At 43.2% G+C, this 16,709-nt stretch overlaps 1 protein-coding gene across 1 annotated transcript in view; it reads left to right on the top strand.

Annotated features, from left to right (window-relative positions):
- The window catches only part of CHUK (component of inhibitor of nuclear factor kappa B kinase complex), a 75,003-nt gene that overhangs the window by 45,760 nt on the left and 12,534 nt on the right, over window positions 1-16,709 (top strand). The window contains exons 9-18 of the mRNA XM_040320670.1: window positions 890-1,025; window positions 1,132-1,326; window positions 3,195-3,297; window positions 4,209-4,332; window positions 4,662-4,813; window positions 6,970-7,031; window positions 11,218-11,327; window positions 12,564-12,613; window positions 12,717-12,813; window positions 15,638-15,785. Of these exons, the coding sequence (XP_040176604.1) occupies window positions 890-1,025; window positions 1,132-1,326; window positions 3,195-3,297; window positions 4,209-4,332; window positions 4,662-4,813; window positions 6,970-7,031; window positions 11,218-11,327; window positions 12,564-12,613; window positions 12,717-12,813; window positions 15,638-15,785 (1,177 nt within the window). The remainder of the gene's footprint in view (window positions 1-889; window positions 1,026-1,131; window positions 1,327-3,194; window positions 3,298-4,208; window positions 4,333-4,661; window positions 4,814-6,969; window positions 7,032-11,217; window positions 11,328-12,563; window positions 12,614-12,716; window positions 12,814-15,637; window positions 15,786-16,709) is intronic.

Genomic DNA, 16,709 nt, shown 5'->3' with positions numbered 1-16,709 from the left:
GTCACTATAGAGTCCTCTTGTCAGCTTATGCCTGACAACCTTTTATTTGGAATATGTACCTGCCCCACCATGGGTGTGGTGTCTAATTCGACCTCAAGATGGCACTATGGTACCATACATGCCATATATATATATATGTCAAAAAAGCCAAGCTATGGTTTGCCCAGGTTACAAACTTGTTTACTGTAGTTACAGAGACAATAAAAACATCTGTCAACTGAAATACAATGGTATGTAAGTTCCCATTGTTTTGAGGACAACCTGTTTAATTGTTACCAAGGCATTTGTTTAAGAAGTATCCCCGAAATTATTGGACAGATGGCCGTCCGCTTTTTTTGCATGCTGGTCTTCATATCTAAAGTGAAGAGTTTACTAATGTTATGAAAATTCTCGTATGACAGAATAAAAATTCAGAAGTGAGGTCATGTATTGTATTGTATTGTATTTTCGGATGAAAACTGTCCTGATTAAACAAACCCGTATGATCTGGTATCGCATGAAAATTTTTTGCTCTCTTTCTCTCTCCTCACACGACTCAGAGGCAAAAGTGGAAGCCTTTGGAAGGCTCAGGGGGCAGGGCTGAGCCATGCTATGTGTGCCAATAGACACGCACATCTCTGCTCAGCATAGAGCCTGCACGATAGCCCCCATAACAAGTGATTTGCGATGAGGGCACTTGTAAGGGAGGAGAAGCCAAGAGTTCTAGCAGAGGACCCCATAAGAGAAGGTTTGGGGCTGCTCTGTGCACTGCACAGAGCAGGTAAGTATACCATGTTTGTTATTTTTAAAAAAAAACACCTTTACAAAAACTGTAGGTTCTGTGAATCTTCTGCCTGTTCCAATGAAGAAATAGATTTTTACCTTTTTTTTTACTTTGTTGTTTTGGAAGCATCATGGTGGAACACATGGAGACGTGGTTACAGCTTGTACTAAACTGGGACCCTCAGCATCGTGGAGGTGGAATTGATGAGAACTCTGGTCGCCCTCGTTGTTTTGTGTTAATGGAACACATTCTGAACTTAAAGGTACATTGAGCTTGTTTTTTGTGTAGTTTGTTTTTACAGTAGTCAACTATTTGCTACGCTACTGGGGTTGCATTTTAATTTTCATTCTTCTATACCCCATCTACAGATTGTACACATTTTGAACATGACATCTGCTAAGATCATCTCTTTCCTCCTACAACCTGAGGAAAGTCTACACACTCTTCAGTCTAACATTGAAAAAGAGACTGGAATTAGTACCTGCAATCAGGAGTTGCTGCTTGAAATGGGGGTGTCTCTTGACCCCAGAAAGCCTGCCTCCCAGTGTGTGATAGATGGAGTGGTAAGTTTGCAATACTTTATGTAGGGCTCCACTTGTAATGGGCTCTGATGCCCTCTCTCATCACCCCTGACAAACAAAACACTTACCTGTTCCTGTTCTGCAGGTCTTAAACATCTTCACCGTCAGGTCCTGCTCATTGCATTCTCTATTCAGTCCAATGGAATATTTGTATTACTCCTCCAGTGTATAGATATTCCTTTGCAATTAATGGAGATCTTGGTGCACATGCTCAGAAGGAGCCGGACCAAACTTTGAAGATCTTTACCACTTCTTGCCCAGCCTATAGCAGAATGACGGCCGGGCGGGGTTCCGTTATCCTGATGCCTTTCAGGATAACAAGTCAGCGCGTGCCCAAGAGGGCACGCAGCGTGGCGTTCGGTGATGAGGTGTGTCACTCTGATCACAGTGTGAACCGGGAAGTGTCGTCTGCCCGGCATACAGCTCCCCAAGACTGGCCACGATGTCGCGTTTGCGTGGACAAGTGTTGTGTAGACACAGGTGTATATGCATGTTGCATAGATATACGTATTTGCATAAATGCATATTGGCATAGATGCTTCTGTAAATGCATGTATACATGTTCACGTTTGCATAACCGCATGTCGGAATTAATACATGTTGCGTAGATACATGTTTGCATTGACATGTTTGCATAAACACATGTTGCATAGGCACGTTTGCATAAATACATGTTGCTTAATATATGTTGCATAAAGCTGCCGTCAGTGCCTATAAAAGTATCTATCAGTACTCATCAACGTGCCAATCGGTGCCCCATACGTCAAGCCTGCCAGTGCCGTTCAGATGCCCATCAGTAATGCCTGTCAGTACCTCCTCATCAGTGCTGCCTAGCAGAGCCACGTATTAGTGCCCATCAGTGCCGCCCATCAGTGCTGCATATCGGTACCCATCAATTCTTAATATTAGTGCCTCTCCATCAGTGCCAACTTATCAGTTCCCATCAGTGCTGCCTCATCAGTGTCCATTAGTGCAGCCTCATCCGTACCCGTCAGTAAAGGAGAAAACAGAAACATCACAAACATGTCATACTTGCCTCCACTGTGCAGTTCGTTTTGCAGAGTGTGGCCTCTTCTAGGGTCCCTTAGCGGCGCTCCTGGCTCCTCCCCGCATCGAGTGTCCCCGTTGGAGAATCGCTCTCCTTGGTGGACACCCGTATGGGCGTGCTCCAGAGTCCTGCATCTGTGTCCATTCACACAGAATGCAGGACTCTGCCCCGCATCATTGGATTTGATTGACAGCATCGGGAGCCAATGGCTGTGCTGCTATCATAGAATGCATTAAGGTGAAAAACCATGAGGGTTTACAACCCCTTTAAGTTTGTATAATTCTAGTTTACGATATGTTTTTTGATTGCTTGTTTAAGCAATAATTTCTGAACTTCCTAGAGTATGGCAGTGGTTTTGTCATTTTTTAATGTTATGTAAAGGTAAATATCCAGTAAATGCCACCTGTTTCACTATGCAGCAGAGAGAAAGATAGAGGTTTGTCGCTGCAAACTGTCCCTTTCCTAAATAGTGTATGTATAGGTCAGACATTGCCTCTCAGATAGCATTCATTTTTCCTTCACAAGTTGTACGACTGGATCACAGGACGTACATTTCTTCACTAGCCTCTGAAATGTCACGTCTGGTGTTTAGAGAGGCTGGGATATTTTTGTAAGGAGATAATGTTGACCTATCCTGTTTTATAATGAGGGTCTTGTGAGCTGCAGATTATTCTTAGTAGTGTTACTTCGCTCAGTAATTTTAAAGAAGACATCATTTTGTTAATCTTGTATGTAGAAGAAAAAGATTTTTTTAAACATATTTAATATGTCCTGTTTGTTTATGTTCTCATTTCCTACACAGAGAGGCTGGGACAGTTACATGGTATATTTGTTTGATAAGAGCAAGACTGCTTATGAAGGACCCTTTCAACCAAGAAACCTTTCAGAATGTGTAAATTATATTGGTAAGTCAATAAATGGTGCCTTACAGACACAGTCAAATTCTTTTTAGTTTTGCATAGGGAAAGACAGGGTTATACTTCTTTACTTCATTGTGGTGATTTCTTCTCCCCTTCTGTGCTGGTGACCATTTTGTGACTTGGAAAGGAACATGATGGGAACTCTCCAACAGAGAAAGAGCCCAACGGAATCCTGGCAGAGTGGAAGAGGCTTTAATCCTTTCCCACTTTATCCAAAAGTATTTGCTCTGGATTTCAACTTGAAATCATTAGCTTTACAATGGCTAGAGATAAAATCGGATTACAGATATCCAAAAGGGTTTATTGGCGTCAGTGGGCAAACTTATCTGAGAGGAAGAAATTTCTCAAAGGATCCCTAACAACCTCTGAAGAAACCCTAGGGTTTCTTGCAACCCTGCTTGAGAAACCCTGTTCTAAGGGGGCGAGCTGGCCACTGGACGGTGTAGATGGTTTAGCTATGTTTTTGGCATATTAGTTGCTTGGTTGCATACGATCAGACCTGCGTCTGAAACGGTAATCAAGCAACTAAAGTTTTGCGCCATCCAGTGGCCAGCAGGGAGGAACATACTCATGTCCTTTACATTCCTATAGTTGGGAATGTGTTCTCTCACTTGGGCTCATTATTCGCCACTTACAGCTTGTAGTCTCTGCAATCACTGTATCTAAACGGGTGGCTACAAAGGGATAATTCAGAATTGAAACTTAAAACATATATGTTATTTTTTATTTTATTTTATTTTTTCTTTATTTACAATTAAAGCTTTTTGTGTGATACTGTATTCTTTACATAGATTTTTTATAGATTTTTGCTTTAATCTATTTTGTGCCTGTTTAACCATAAACATTGATCACAAATAAAAAAAATAAAAACATATTTTTTTTTTCATTTTATATAGTACAGGACAGCAAAGTTCAGCTTCCCTTACTACAGCTGCGCAAGGTATGGGCAGAGGCTGTTCACTATGTGTCTGGGCTGAAGGAAGACTATAGCCGCCTTTTTCAGGGCCAAAGAGCAGCAATGTAAGTATTCAGCATCCATTTCTATCTAAAGCGGGCTATACAGGTAACCCGATAGTCAAAAAATATGATTGACGAGATTGAATATAGGGGTGAATCTCTCATCCAAAGATACAGACCGCAAAAAGCCTCCCTGCTTTATCCAAAACTAAAAAACATTTTTGTTTTTGCACACATTTGGTAATAAAGTAAAACCAAGATCAGAGGGGCACAAAGATTTGGCTTTTCTGTGGCAATTTTTTTTCCTCTTAAAAGCTTAAAATGGCTGACCAGTTTGGTTTCAACATTTCTGTAATTGTAAACTGTCCTCACCTCTTTTTTTCTTTTTTTAGGCTTAGTCTACTCCGCTACAATACTAACCTCACAAAGATGAAGAATACAATGGTATCAGCCTCTCAACAATTAGACGCCAAGCTGCAGTTTTTCAAGAAAAGCATTGAGATTGATTTGGAGCGCTACAGTGACCAAATGGCCTATGGAATCTGTGAGTGCATCTTTATTGACCATGTTGCCATGCATGTAGAGCTGTTTATAGCTTAGCCACTAGGTGAAGCTCTGTATTTCACTACCTATTTACTTAAAGCGGAGTTCCACCCTGAAGACTATTTTTACATTTCCCAGTCCTTTATTCATAATAAAAAACATTTGGAGTGAATTCTTATTTTTCACTTACCATAAGTGCCCTGTTGCTAGGTGGTGGCTCCTAATCAGCCACTTCCGGCTCTGCATCACTTCCTCCCTCGCCTGTGCTCCTGGGAAATGTGAGTTATCATTTCCCAGGAGTCAGTGGGCAGGACTGTGTGAAAAAAAATCACATTATGGAAATTACACGATTTAAAGCGGATCCATCTATCTATGTTGTCATAACAGGGCGGTACCTTCCTCCGTTGCCGTCGGTTGTTGGGGCAACTTGCTAAACAATCTGCATTATGGCCCCCGGAGCATCGCGCATGCGTGAAATGGAGAGGTGCATGCTGGTTACCCAGCATGCACCTCCTGATTGAGTATCCAGGAATAGATTGTGATTTGGCTTCATATGCCCACACTCATCATGGCAATGGCCAGAAGAGGATCAGTTAAAAATGTAAGATTAAAATAAATAGGATTACTATCTACTAGCATATACACATATTGTTTTTGTGTATTATCAATGCAATGTGAGGGTATGCCTGGAAAAAATGTAAAATAAATCTGTAGACGGAACTCCGCTTTAAGAAATAATATATTGGGCACACAGAGTGGGTTGCTTTCAGTAGTGTCAGCCAACGTTAGACTGTCATTTTCTGAAGGGGCAGTAAAGAATTGTAATTGTGTGGCATTGGGAAGCAGAGCCTGTAATTCATAAGCAAATATGGCTTCCTCCATTTACATATTAATTGCAAACTCTACATAGGACAAGTATTTTAACATTCTAGCACAATTAAAGATCATTCATTTATTTTATGCATATATTGTGTTCAGTTTCAAACAGAAAATACAACCCAGGCCCCTTCCCAACCCTCAGTTTTAGGGAGGTCTCTCTCAAAGGCGGTGCACAAGTTTCTCATGCAGGGGATATATCTAGTACAAATCCACAGAGGTGCCAGCTTTGTGTTCTTTCTGTTAAAAGCACAGACAGCCTATCCAGCTGTACACATGCCATGATCGGACTCTGTTGCTGTAAACACGGGCCAGAAGTTGACCGGTTACTGCTGAACCAAATGTTTTTGGGCCCGTTTGTATTTAGGATTACACTACCATGCCAAAAAATGTCCCGTCCCCCACTGCTACCTATAATGCTTAAACTTTGTAAAATAACATCAGTATACTCGCCTAGCTTTAGTCCACTTCAGTTCGGTCATGTGATCTTGCAGCTCCGGCTCCAATCTGTCAGTGAGCGGCGGCTGCAGGGGAGAGGAGAGAATGGCATCAATGGTTGGGACATGGGAGCCCATGAGGTGAAGTCTTGGCTCCTGCAATTCCCAGCTGTTAAGCGCTTCCTCCGCTCCCCCCCAGTTTCCACTCACTGACACGGGGGATCACGTGATCGGACTGCACTAGGTAAGAATTTGCATCTTTTTACACAGGGTAGGCAAGATGGGTAGCAGGGATGGGGGGGGGGGGGGGCGTAATTTTAAAGCATAGTTAGTTAGGCTGGAATTCCACCTTTCTTGGAAGTCTGATTTAGATGATCTGTCAGAAAGAGAAGAGCCAACTGCTCAGATTGTAGGAAGCAAATACACCCTCCATGCATGTTAATAGATTTCTGGATTTCTGAATTTCTGTTGCAGTAGATTACATAGAACACACATTGGGTTAAATTGCATGGACTTTCTGACTTTATTTTGCCCAATTGCAGTGTTTCCTTGCTGTCATTAGCAGTTAACCTATAGTTTTAACTTGTTGCTGGGCATTCCTAAACAGACAACGTCAACTTGCCCATGCAGGGAAAAGCGACAGTGTGTTTGTAAAGGGCCCTCCCAACCCAAGGTAATACTTACCTTACCAGTGCCTCAGTGACATATATTTTTCAGCTTGACTGATCTAAAAGATTCTCATACTTCTTTGCAGTAATCTGAAAAACATGACAGACTGTAGAGCAGATTGTTTTTTTTTAACCATTAGTCCAAAAGTCTAATGAACCTTTTCTCTACTTGGCAGCTTCAGAGAAGATGCTGAGAGCTTGGAAGGAGATGGAGGATCGAGCGGTAGGATGTGCGAAGGTAATATGTGAACCAACTAAGCTGTCCCTCATAAACTATCAACATTTTTCCAAAGATGTTTTTTGTATATAGGTGAGGTATGGCAATTTGTCCTATCCACCAAAAGCTAATATTTCAGTATGGTAAAAATCTTGCCTAATTAGGGAATATTATCTGGATTGTGTTGCCTGTCATTGATTTTTGGGTTTAGTGCTGCTTAAGGACTTTGGAGCAAAAACCCACTAGGTGTCAAGGGAAAGCTGTATATAAAATGTTTTTCAGTTTCCTGCCACTCTCTGCTTTTCCCTTGTCTTCTCTCCATTTGTTCTTTATAAAGATAGGATTGAGTATGACAATTTAGCTTGTGTTGCCTTTTTATACATCAGAAGTGTCAACTTAAATCTTTAAAGCGTTAATAAACCCAGAACCTGCATTCGCTATATCTGGTCTCCCAAAGAACATGGAAATGTAATTATTTTAGTAATAATAAACAGATAAATACATTTTCTCGTCAGCCGTATAGAGCAGCCTTGTGATCTGAATCAGTTCCTAGTAACGTTTGTAGGAGTTGTCATTCTCACCGATCCTCTGTCTGGAAATGTCTGGACAGTGCTTATTGGCCCTGTGCTGATCACATGCATGCTCCCAAGAAAAAAAAAACTCTCTTGCAATACACACCAAACTGAGCATGTGCAGCCCGTCCCCAGGCTCTGTGAATGGAAATGGAGAAATCCATCAAGGGGTGAGACTATAGTGGCACTGGTAGATAAAAGTCAGAGGTACTAAGAATTGTAAAAATATCACATTTTATTACAAACTGTACATATACAAAACATCAAGTGGAAATGCTGTATGACAACCATACATGAATAATGGAGAGATTGGATACAGACAACTAACACATTTCAGGACTGCTTCTTCAGAGATGACTTTCAATATACAGTACATACAACTTTCCAGATTTTTGAGTGATAAATCATATCTTGACGCTTAAGAACTTGCATCAGCGAGCCATGTGGTGTTGTTCCCGGACACCGAGCCCAATGTGAATACTCGGAACAGGCCCGTGGAGATTCCTCCAGGATGCGGTCTGAAGAGACAGGGACTGTGTGATGATAGAAGATGCATATAACCCCAAGTGGGAACTTGGATCACTGGGACCACTGTATGGTGTGGAAAATCACTGCACAAACATAGTCCATACTGAAGATAGTCCTGAGTCAGTTGTTTGGTAATGAAGGTGGTCATTATTTCCAAGCTCAAAAAGCGAGTCCACACCTGTGTGCAGACAGCTGCTACCTGAATGCTAACCACTTCAATACCAGGCACTTACTCCTCTTCTTGCCCAGGACAATTTTCAGCTTTCAGCACTGTCACACTTTGAATGACAATTGTGTGGTCATGCAACGTTGTACCCAAACTAAATTTTTATAATTTTCTTCCCAAAAGTAGAGCTTTCTTTTGGTGGTATTTGATCACCTCTGCGGTTTTTATTTTTTGCTAAACAAACTAAAAAAGACCAACATTTTTGAAAAAATATATATTTTTTTAAGTTTCTGTCATAAAATTGTATTTTTCCCTTCACTGACAGGCACTGATGAGGCTGCACAGATGGGCACTGATAAAGTGGCACAGATAGGCACCGATGAGGGGCATATATGTAGAATTGATGGACACTGATAGGCGGCACTGGCAGGCGGCTCTGATGGGCACTGGCAGGCAGCTCTAAAGGGCATTGGCAGGCGGCACTGATGATGAGGTACTGACAGGTGATGGCAATAGACGTCTAGTCAGGATAACAGAACCTCTTCCCGGACGTAAATATGCTATTGGCTGGGCAGGAAGTGGTTAAGGAGGAGAGAGAGCCGACAACCAACTTGATGTGACCATAGGTTCACTCAGAACAGGCCTGCAGCAATTCCCCTAAGATACAGTCTGAAGAAACGAGGACTGTGTGATGTTGGAAGATGGGTATACTCCCAAGTGAGAACTTGGATCAGTGGGACCACTGTATCGTGCAGAAAATCACTGCACCAACATGGTCCAAACTGAAGATGTAAACACACAGGGTTCTCTGATCGTCCGGACGTGTGTCTATCTCTCTGAAGCTCATTCGGGTGTGGACTCGTTTTTTCAGCCCGGAAATACTGACCACCTGGCTTCATTACCAAACACTTGGGGTTATATCCATCTTCTATCATCACACAGTCCCTGTCTCTTCAGACTGAATCCTGGGGGAATCTCCACGGGCCAGTTCCGAGTGTTTACATCAGGCTGGGTGTCGGGAAACAACAACAACACATGGCCCGCTGATGCATGTTCTTAAAGTGGTTGTGAAGTTTTTAGTTATAAAAAAAAACATGTCATACTTGCCTCCACTGTGCAGTTTGTTTTGCACAGAGTGGCCCCGATCCACAAAAACTGGGGTCCCCCGACGGCTCTCGCAGCTCCTCCTCTCATCAGGTAACCCCCGAGGAGAATCGCTGTCCCGGGGGTTACCTTGCGGGCACGCTCCCGAGTCATTCATTCGGCGTCCAAAGCCGCCGAATGTATGACTCGGCCACCCCCGGGGGCCCGCGTCAATGGATTTGATAGACAGCAGCTGGAGCAAATGGCTGCTATTAATCTATCCACTCAAGAGCCGAGGCCCCTGGGATGAGGAAGAGCGAGTGTCCGCTGGGTCAAGTTCGAGGGCTCAGATAAGTAAAACGGGGGCTCGGGAGGGGGGTGGTGACACACAGAAGTTTTTTCACCTTAATGTATAGGATGCATTAAGGTGAAAACACATGAGGGTTTAAGCATCACAATAGGATTCATCATCATTTAAAAATCTAGAAAGTTGTATGTACTTGTGACAGGAAGTCAGGTAAATCTGTGGGTGTTGTCACAGACGGGACATACGTTTCTGCCTTGTTTAGACAATACACCAATCGTTATTAGGCATCAGCTGCAAAAATAGCCAGACAAGGTAAGGGCGTTGAAAGACTCCAGCTGTTCAGGATGAGGCAATTAAGGCCTCTATAAGTAGTCCAAAGGATTACCACTGAATTGCTGCATCATTCCTAAGGCTTTGTGAGTAGGAGAGCAGCGTACTGAAAGTCTTCTGAGGAGGTGAGGAGAGGAGTGATTTTTCTGTGTGATAAAAATCAAAAGACTATTGTTTTGTGCTGTACGACCAGCTCTGTCTGCCCAGCGCTAGGCTGAGTCAGACTCCATAGATAGGTTCCTGTGTGGAAGGTAGACGCCCAGAGTGGCTAGGGTTTATTTTATGTTTGATTTTGTTTATACTGTTTGGATGCTTGCAATTGTTTTCCAGCAAGATGGAAAAATAAACCAAAAATGTTGTTTTCAACCGTCTTCGACTGCCAGTCTGTATAAATTCAGTGTGTGGTGAACCCATCCAAGGGGTCACACACCCCGCTACCGAGCTAACCCCTTACAGTACTGTATATTGAAGACACCTCTGAAGGAGACCCGAAACGCATTGGTTGTCCGTATCTAATCTTTTCAATATTCATGTATGGTTGCCATACACCATTTTCACTTGATGTTTTGTATATGTACAGTTTGTAATAACATTTTGTTATTTTTACAATTCTTAGTGCCACTTTGACTTTAATCTACCAGTGCTGCTATAGTTCCACCCCTTTTGCATTTATTAGGGATGATGGCACTCATCCATTGCAGCCATATTCCACATTTCCTAACTCTGTAAAGCCCAGCCTGGGTGGGGGGTCAAGCAGACAGCGGTGACTGACAGTGACCAATTGTCTGCTCACGAAGCTGTGAGAACTGAGCGATCAGTGGTGTTTGATCGCTCGGTTATCAGTCTAAGAGCCGGTGGGGGACAGATGCAGCATTGGACTGATGCTGCATGCACCTAGGTAAGTATGATCCTTGGGGGGGACTGAACTTCTCTTTTAAAGGTGACAGTGGACATACAATACAAAGGAACTTAGTAGTGAAGACACAATCTGACTACGCAGACGCACCTGTCTGCCTACTTGATCCTAAACCTGTATGTTTCACCAGACACACTGGTTTGGTTAGCAAAGTTTTTTTTTTCCCTGAAAACAGTTGACTGGCAATTATCCACTGGCATAAACCTGAGATCATTTCATGTCAATGGCCAGATTCAACTTTTTGTCTATATCTCGTCTTTGTAAATTGTTTATAAATATTCTATTGTATTGCTCTGAACTCACAGGCTGGACAAATTTCCTTTCTGGATGACCAAATCATGGGACTCCACACTGAGATAGTTGAACTACAGAGGAGCCCCTATGCACGTAGACAAGGCGATGTCATGGAGCTCCTGTAAGTTCACATTGAGTAGTTTTTGCATGTTGTATGTATGCCTTTTTGTTGCTTAGTTTGATTTCACCACTAATTTATTTATTTTTTTACTTACCACAGAACCCACTGGTACCACTACTCAGTGCAGCCACTTTTCCTCAGAGTTACCACTTCTCTCTATTTTTCCCTCTACTAGCTGTAGGTTACACAGAGAGTAGAGTTTACATTTCTAACTCGCAAAGCTTCTCTAACCTAAAAGGCTTGACTGACTAAGAGTAATGATTTATTATAACAACATAACTTATTTTACCTCCTGATAATTATCTTCTAAAAATGTTCAATTCACCAACCTTAAAGCGGAGTTCCGCCGAAAAAAAATGTAAAGTCAACAGATACAAATACTGCAGCTGCTGACTTTTAAAATATGGACACTTACCCGTCCAGGGCGTCCGCGATGTCCTCCTCGAAGCCACCCCGTCCCTCGGCTCCCGAGTGCAGGTGTCGGCATCTTTGTTAAGGGAATCAGGAAGTGAAGCCTTGCGGCTTCACAGCCTGGTTCCCTACTGCGTGTTCTGACTGGTCCCTGCTGTTTCTGGGAGCTGTGTGTCTCCCATAAGATGGAGGGTGGCCCGAGGGCTTTCACACTGAGGCGATGCGCTGGCAGGAGAGAAAAAAATCTCCTGCTAGCAGCATCTTTGGAGCGGTGAGAGGAGCAGTATGTATACCGCTCCTTCCCATTTAAAACAATGGGAAACCGCGGTAATACTGCCCGCAATGCGCCTCTGCATCCCGCGGCAATTCCGACGGTATAGGGCCGCTATTTTTAGCGGCGCTATACCGCCACCGCGCCTTCCGCCCCAGTGTGAAAGGGGCCTTAGAGAAAGCTGCTTGAAGCTTGTTAAAAGCTCACCGTTCATGCTATTCTTATACAAGCCAAAGCCCATATGAAACAGGCCAAAATCATTTCCTCTTACTTCTCAGTTACTAATTTTCTCTATTTGCCCTTCAGCTGCAGGTTACACAGAAAATAGATTTCAGTAGTCTGACTGTAATCTACAGTCTGTCTTGAACTCTTTTGCAGTGCAACTGCTCCTCCTCTGTTACTACTACTTTGTTATCCCCTCCACTAGCTGCATGTTACACATCGACTTCTAGGAATGTTATCATTGCTGAACTATACCTGTGCTCTCATGTGTTTCTAACTCTTGTTAAGTGTTGGAGTAGATTATGATGTATAATTAATCTATTTTCTACCAGGGAACAGAAGGCTATAGACCTATACAAGCAGTTAAAGCCTCGGCCTCCAGGTATGTGTTTGTGATATCTGTGTAGATACATTTTTTTTCTTTTATTTATTTTATAACAAGATGTTAATATTTTATCTAATGCTGGCAATCCATTTATTTTAAGATAATGCCTACAGTGATAGCACCGAAATGGTGAGAACCATTGTGTTGACCGTACAGGGCCAGGATAAAGTTTTAAAGGAGCTATTTGGACATTTGAGGTAAGCTCAACCACTTAATCTCCAGAAGATTTACCCTCCTTCTTGGCCAGGCCATTTTTGCAATATGGCACTGCATTGCGCGGTTGTGTGATGCTGTACCCAAATAACATTTATGTTTTTTTTTCTTACAAATAGAGCTTTCTTTTGGTGGTATTTGATCACCAGTGCGCTTTTAATTCTTTGCGCTATGAACAAAAAAAGGCCGAAAATTTTTCTGCTATAAAACATATCCAATAAAAAAAATAAAAAAAAGTCTTCATCAGTTTAGGCCGATATGTATTCTGCTACATATTTTTGGTAAAAAATCCCAATGAGCGTCTACAAACTCTGAAAGCTATAAGGCTACATTCACACTTTTTAAATTGTGGGACTCGCATTTGAAATGCCATTCATGTCAATGACATCTAAAATCGCAGTGCACTGCAATCGCAGCAACCCACACCTTGGGAAGCATGTCGCCCAAAAGTAGCGCCTGAACTTTTTTTTGGGCGACGTGCTTCCCGCGATGCGTGTTGCTGATGTTGCAGCACAATTTATCATGTGACAATCACAGCAGACCCGTGCTGAGATTTTAGGTGTCATTCAAATGAATGGCATCTCAAATGCGAGTCCCGCGATTTGCCATTTACACATCGGCACTTTCAAATCGCAGGCAGAATTGGGACAAATAAGCCTGTGATTCAAAATGCTGAAGTGTGAATGCAGCCTAAGTAAAACATCATAAGAATCAAAAAATTGTAAAAGGTAGTAAAAGGGTTAAAAACACTTGTATCCTTTACCTGACTTTTGTAAATTTATATAAACTATGCGTTGGTTTCCGAGGCATAGGTTCCTATTTTGCGGCCTATCCTAAATTCCCATAGACCTTACTGTTTACTTACAACTGAAAATCTACCTTGCAAATGTTTTAAAACAATTGTCAGACTCGTTTACAGTGGAACCTTGGATTACAATGCATAATCCGTTCCAGGAGAATGTTTGTAATCCAAAGCACTCGGATATCAAAGCGAGTTTCCCCATAGAAGTCAATGGAAACGAAAATAATTTGTAATTTGTTTCCGCATCAACTTCTATGGCATGCAATACCGCATGTGGCCTGAGGTGGGGGGGGCGCTAGAGAGCCTCGGGCACAGCTCGGCTGAACTCTGAAAGGCTCAGGAGCAGAGTTTTTCAGAGTATTTCCGATCGGCTCTGGCGCCCCCGCACCTCTGGCCAAATGCGGTACTGCTGTGGTATGAATCGTGCTAGTTTTGCAAGACAATACTCGTTAACCACGTTACTCGCAATTCAAGGTTTCACTGTATACAGTTATGTATTATTTTGTTAACTGATGCAAATCCTCTAAAGAATGAAAAATATAAAATTTAGCTCAAATTTTTTACACAGACCCTAAAGTGGTAGTAGTAAACTCAATAGAATTACTTTGCTGCAATTAATTTGCTACATTAGAACCCTTAGGCTGGTTTCACACAGGCGGTCTGATCAGGTCCGCCTGAAAAACTGACAGCCATTGGACCAGCCATTGTTCACTAGGGAGCAGCGGATGTCATTGGACATGTGTCTGCTGACACCCGCCAGCAGGGCCGGACTTACCATTGGGCTTGACTGGGCTCAAGCCCATGGGCCCCGCCCAATAGGGGGCCCGGGAGGAGGAAGCAGGAAGAGCCATGCCGCTGCTATTTAAGAGGCAAGAAGTCCTCTTCACCCCCCCGCTCAACAACTACGATTGGCGGCACCCCCCCTCAACAACTTTGATCAATCGGCGACCCCCCCCCCCCCCCCCCCTGCTCAACAACTTCTATTGGCGGCCCCCCCACCGCACAACAACTTTGGTCAGCTCCGATCGGTGGCCCCCCCCCGATCAACACTCAAGCCCAGGGGCCCCCACCACCCTAAGTCCTGCCCTGCCCGCCAGCATCTGATCCGATCCTGCCTGCCAAAAACAGACAGATGGGGGGATTCATTCCCCATGGGTATATAGAGAACAGCGGGGCACAGCCGAGTGGACACAGACCTGTCATTGGCCTGCTCAGTGGGGATCAGTGGCGAGAAACAAATTTTATGAATATGGTACTCTATTTACATTTTGTGTAACCTGTGCCATTCTGTTACAGTCTATTAAATCTTCTGCCCTTGTTGTTTTAACTTCGGATAGTAAAACATTTTTTTCTGCCAGTAAGTACTTTATACAGCCCACTTCCTGTTTCTTGTCTGGTAAAAAATCTAGGCTTGACATCCTGCACAGCTCTCTCTAACTCTTGTGAGTTTGCCAGGAAGGGAGGGGGGGGGGTGAGTCCTATGAGGGCCAAGGAGAGATGCAAAGCTGGAGATGTGCCTCTGTGTAAATCCAGGAAGTGAACGGGCAGCAGCTTCAGCTGCCCACAGTTATGGATGGATTGCAGCCAGACTTCGTAGAGAGATTTCTGTAGCATATTTGGCAAGTACAGAATCACAGTATATATAAAATAATATGCAAAGTGGTTGGAGGGGAAGCCTAAGAATGGCAAAGATGTTTTTATCACAAATTATGTGAGTAGACTGCAGTTCCTCTTAAATTAATCCTGCCAGAAGCTTGTTTAAAGTGACAGTCAGCAATCCCTTTTAAAATCTGTGTATAATCTTCCAAGCTGTAGCTAAATTATGCTTAAAAGGCATCTCAAAAGCTGAAGCTGGCTGAAAGCCTTGCAAAAGTTTTCTGCACACTGTGTTCTTATCCAAGCCAAAGCCCATATTTACTAGGCCTTACCATGCAGATTTACTTGCTGTTTTTTGTATGTTTTTTTCTTCTTTTTTTCCTTTACTAAAAAAAAATGTTTTCCCTTAGCCGACTATTGGGTTGTAAGCAGAAAATTATTGAACTGCTGCCTCAGATAGAGATGACCATAAATAACATTAAGGAAGCTGATAGTTCCCTGATGCAGATGCAGGCCAAACGTCAACGAGAAATCTGGCATCTCCTGAAAATTGCATGTGTGAGTATTTTTGCCTTTCATATTACTGTTTAGTGGATGGATGTTACAAACTGACCTAAGCACTCTATTTTGGTAATGAAGTTGTATAAGTGAAATTTTACTTATATGTGCAGAGTAGTGGGCTTCTTAAAGTGATTGTAACGTCTTGTTTAAAAAATAAAATAAAAAACATGTTCTTTTTGCCTCCTCTGTGCACTTGGTTTTGCACACAGCAGTCCGGATCCTCCTCTTCTTGGGTCCCTCTTTGCTGCTCCTGGCCCTTCTTTCCTATAGAGTGCCCCCACAGTCAGCAGCTTCCTATGGGGGCACTGGAGTTGAGTCACTGCTTCGTATGTCCATTCATACATGGAACCCCCGGCCCCGCCCCCTCTCTCCCCTGATTGACTCACTGACTTTGACAGCTGCGGGAACCAATGACGCCGCTGCTTTGTCTCAGCCAATCAGGAGAAGTGTCCCTGATGGCTTAGACATTCGTGGACATTGCTGGAGAGAGATGGAGCTCAGGTAAGTAATTAGGGGGGTGCTACACACAAGTTTTTTTTTATCTTAATGCATAGAATGCCCACAGGCATTTAGTGCTACCCAAGTTTTTTTAATGGCAACTATATTTACAGGTAGTGTTACTCATTGTGTCTCTGGCTTCACTGTGTCTCTGACTTTGTGGTGTCTCGTAGCAATCAGGAGATAGGGTCTCCTCCAGCCCCTCCCACTTCACATTCCTCACCAGTCAGCTGACCTCTAGTCTTGCCCCCCAGCCATGCCGCAAACTGAATGGGCAGCTGCGAAGAGGCTGAGTGGGAAGATGCGCGCTCCAGGAACAGACCAGCTGGGCGGCCACAGGCTCCAGTGATAGCCCTACTGGGTGGCCGCAAAAAGGCTGGGAGAGCGGTGCGTGCTTTAGGAACAGCTCAGGATTCTGTGACC

Source organism: Rana temporaria, chromosome 8 (genome assembly GCF_905171775.1).
Source record: "Rana temporaria chromosome 8, aRanTem1.1, whole genome shotgun sequence".
Lineage (NCBI taxonomy): Eukaryota > Metazoa > Chordata > Amphibia > Anura > Ranidae > Rana > Rana temporaria.
The sequence above is the reverse complement of the archived record's forward strand: the minus strand, read 5'-3'. Positions and strand labels throughout refer to the sequence as shown.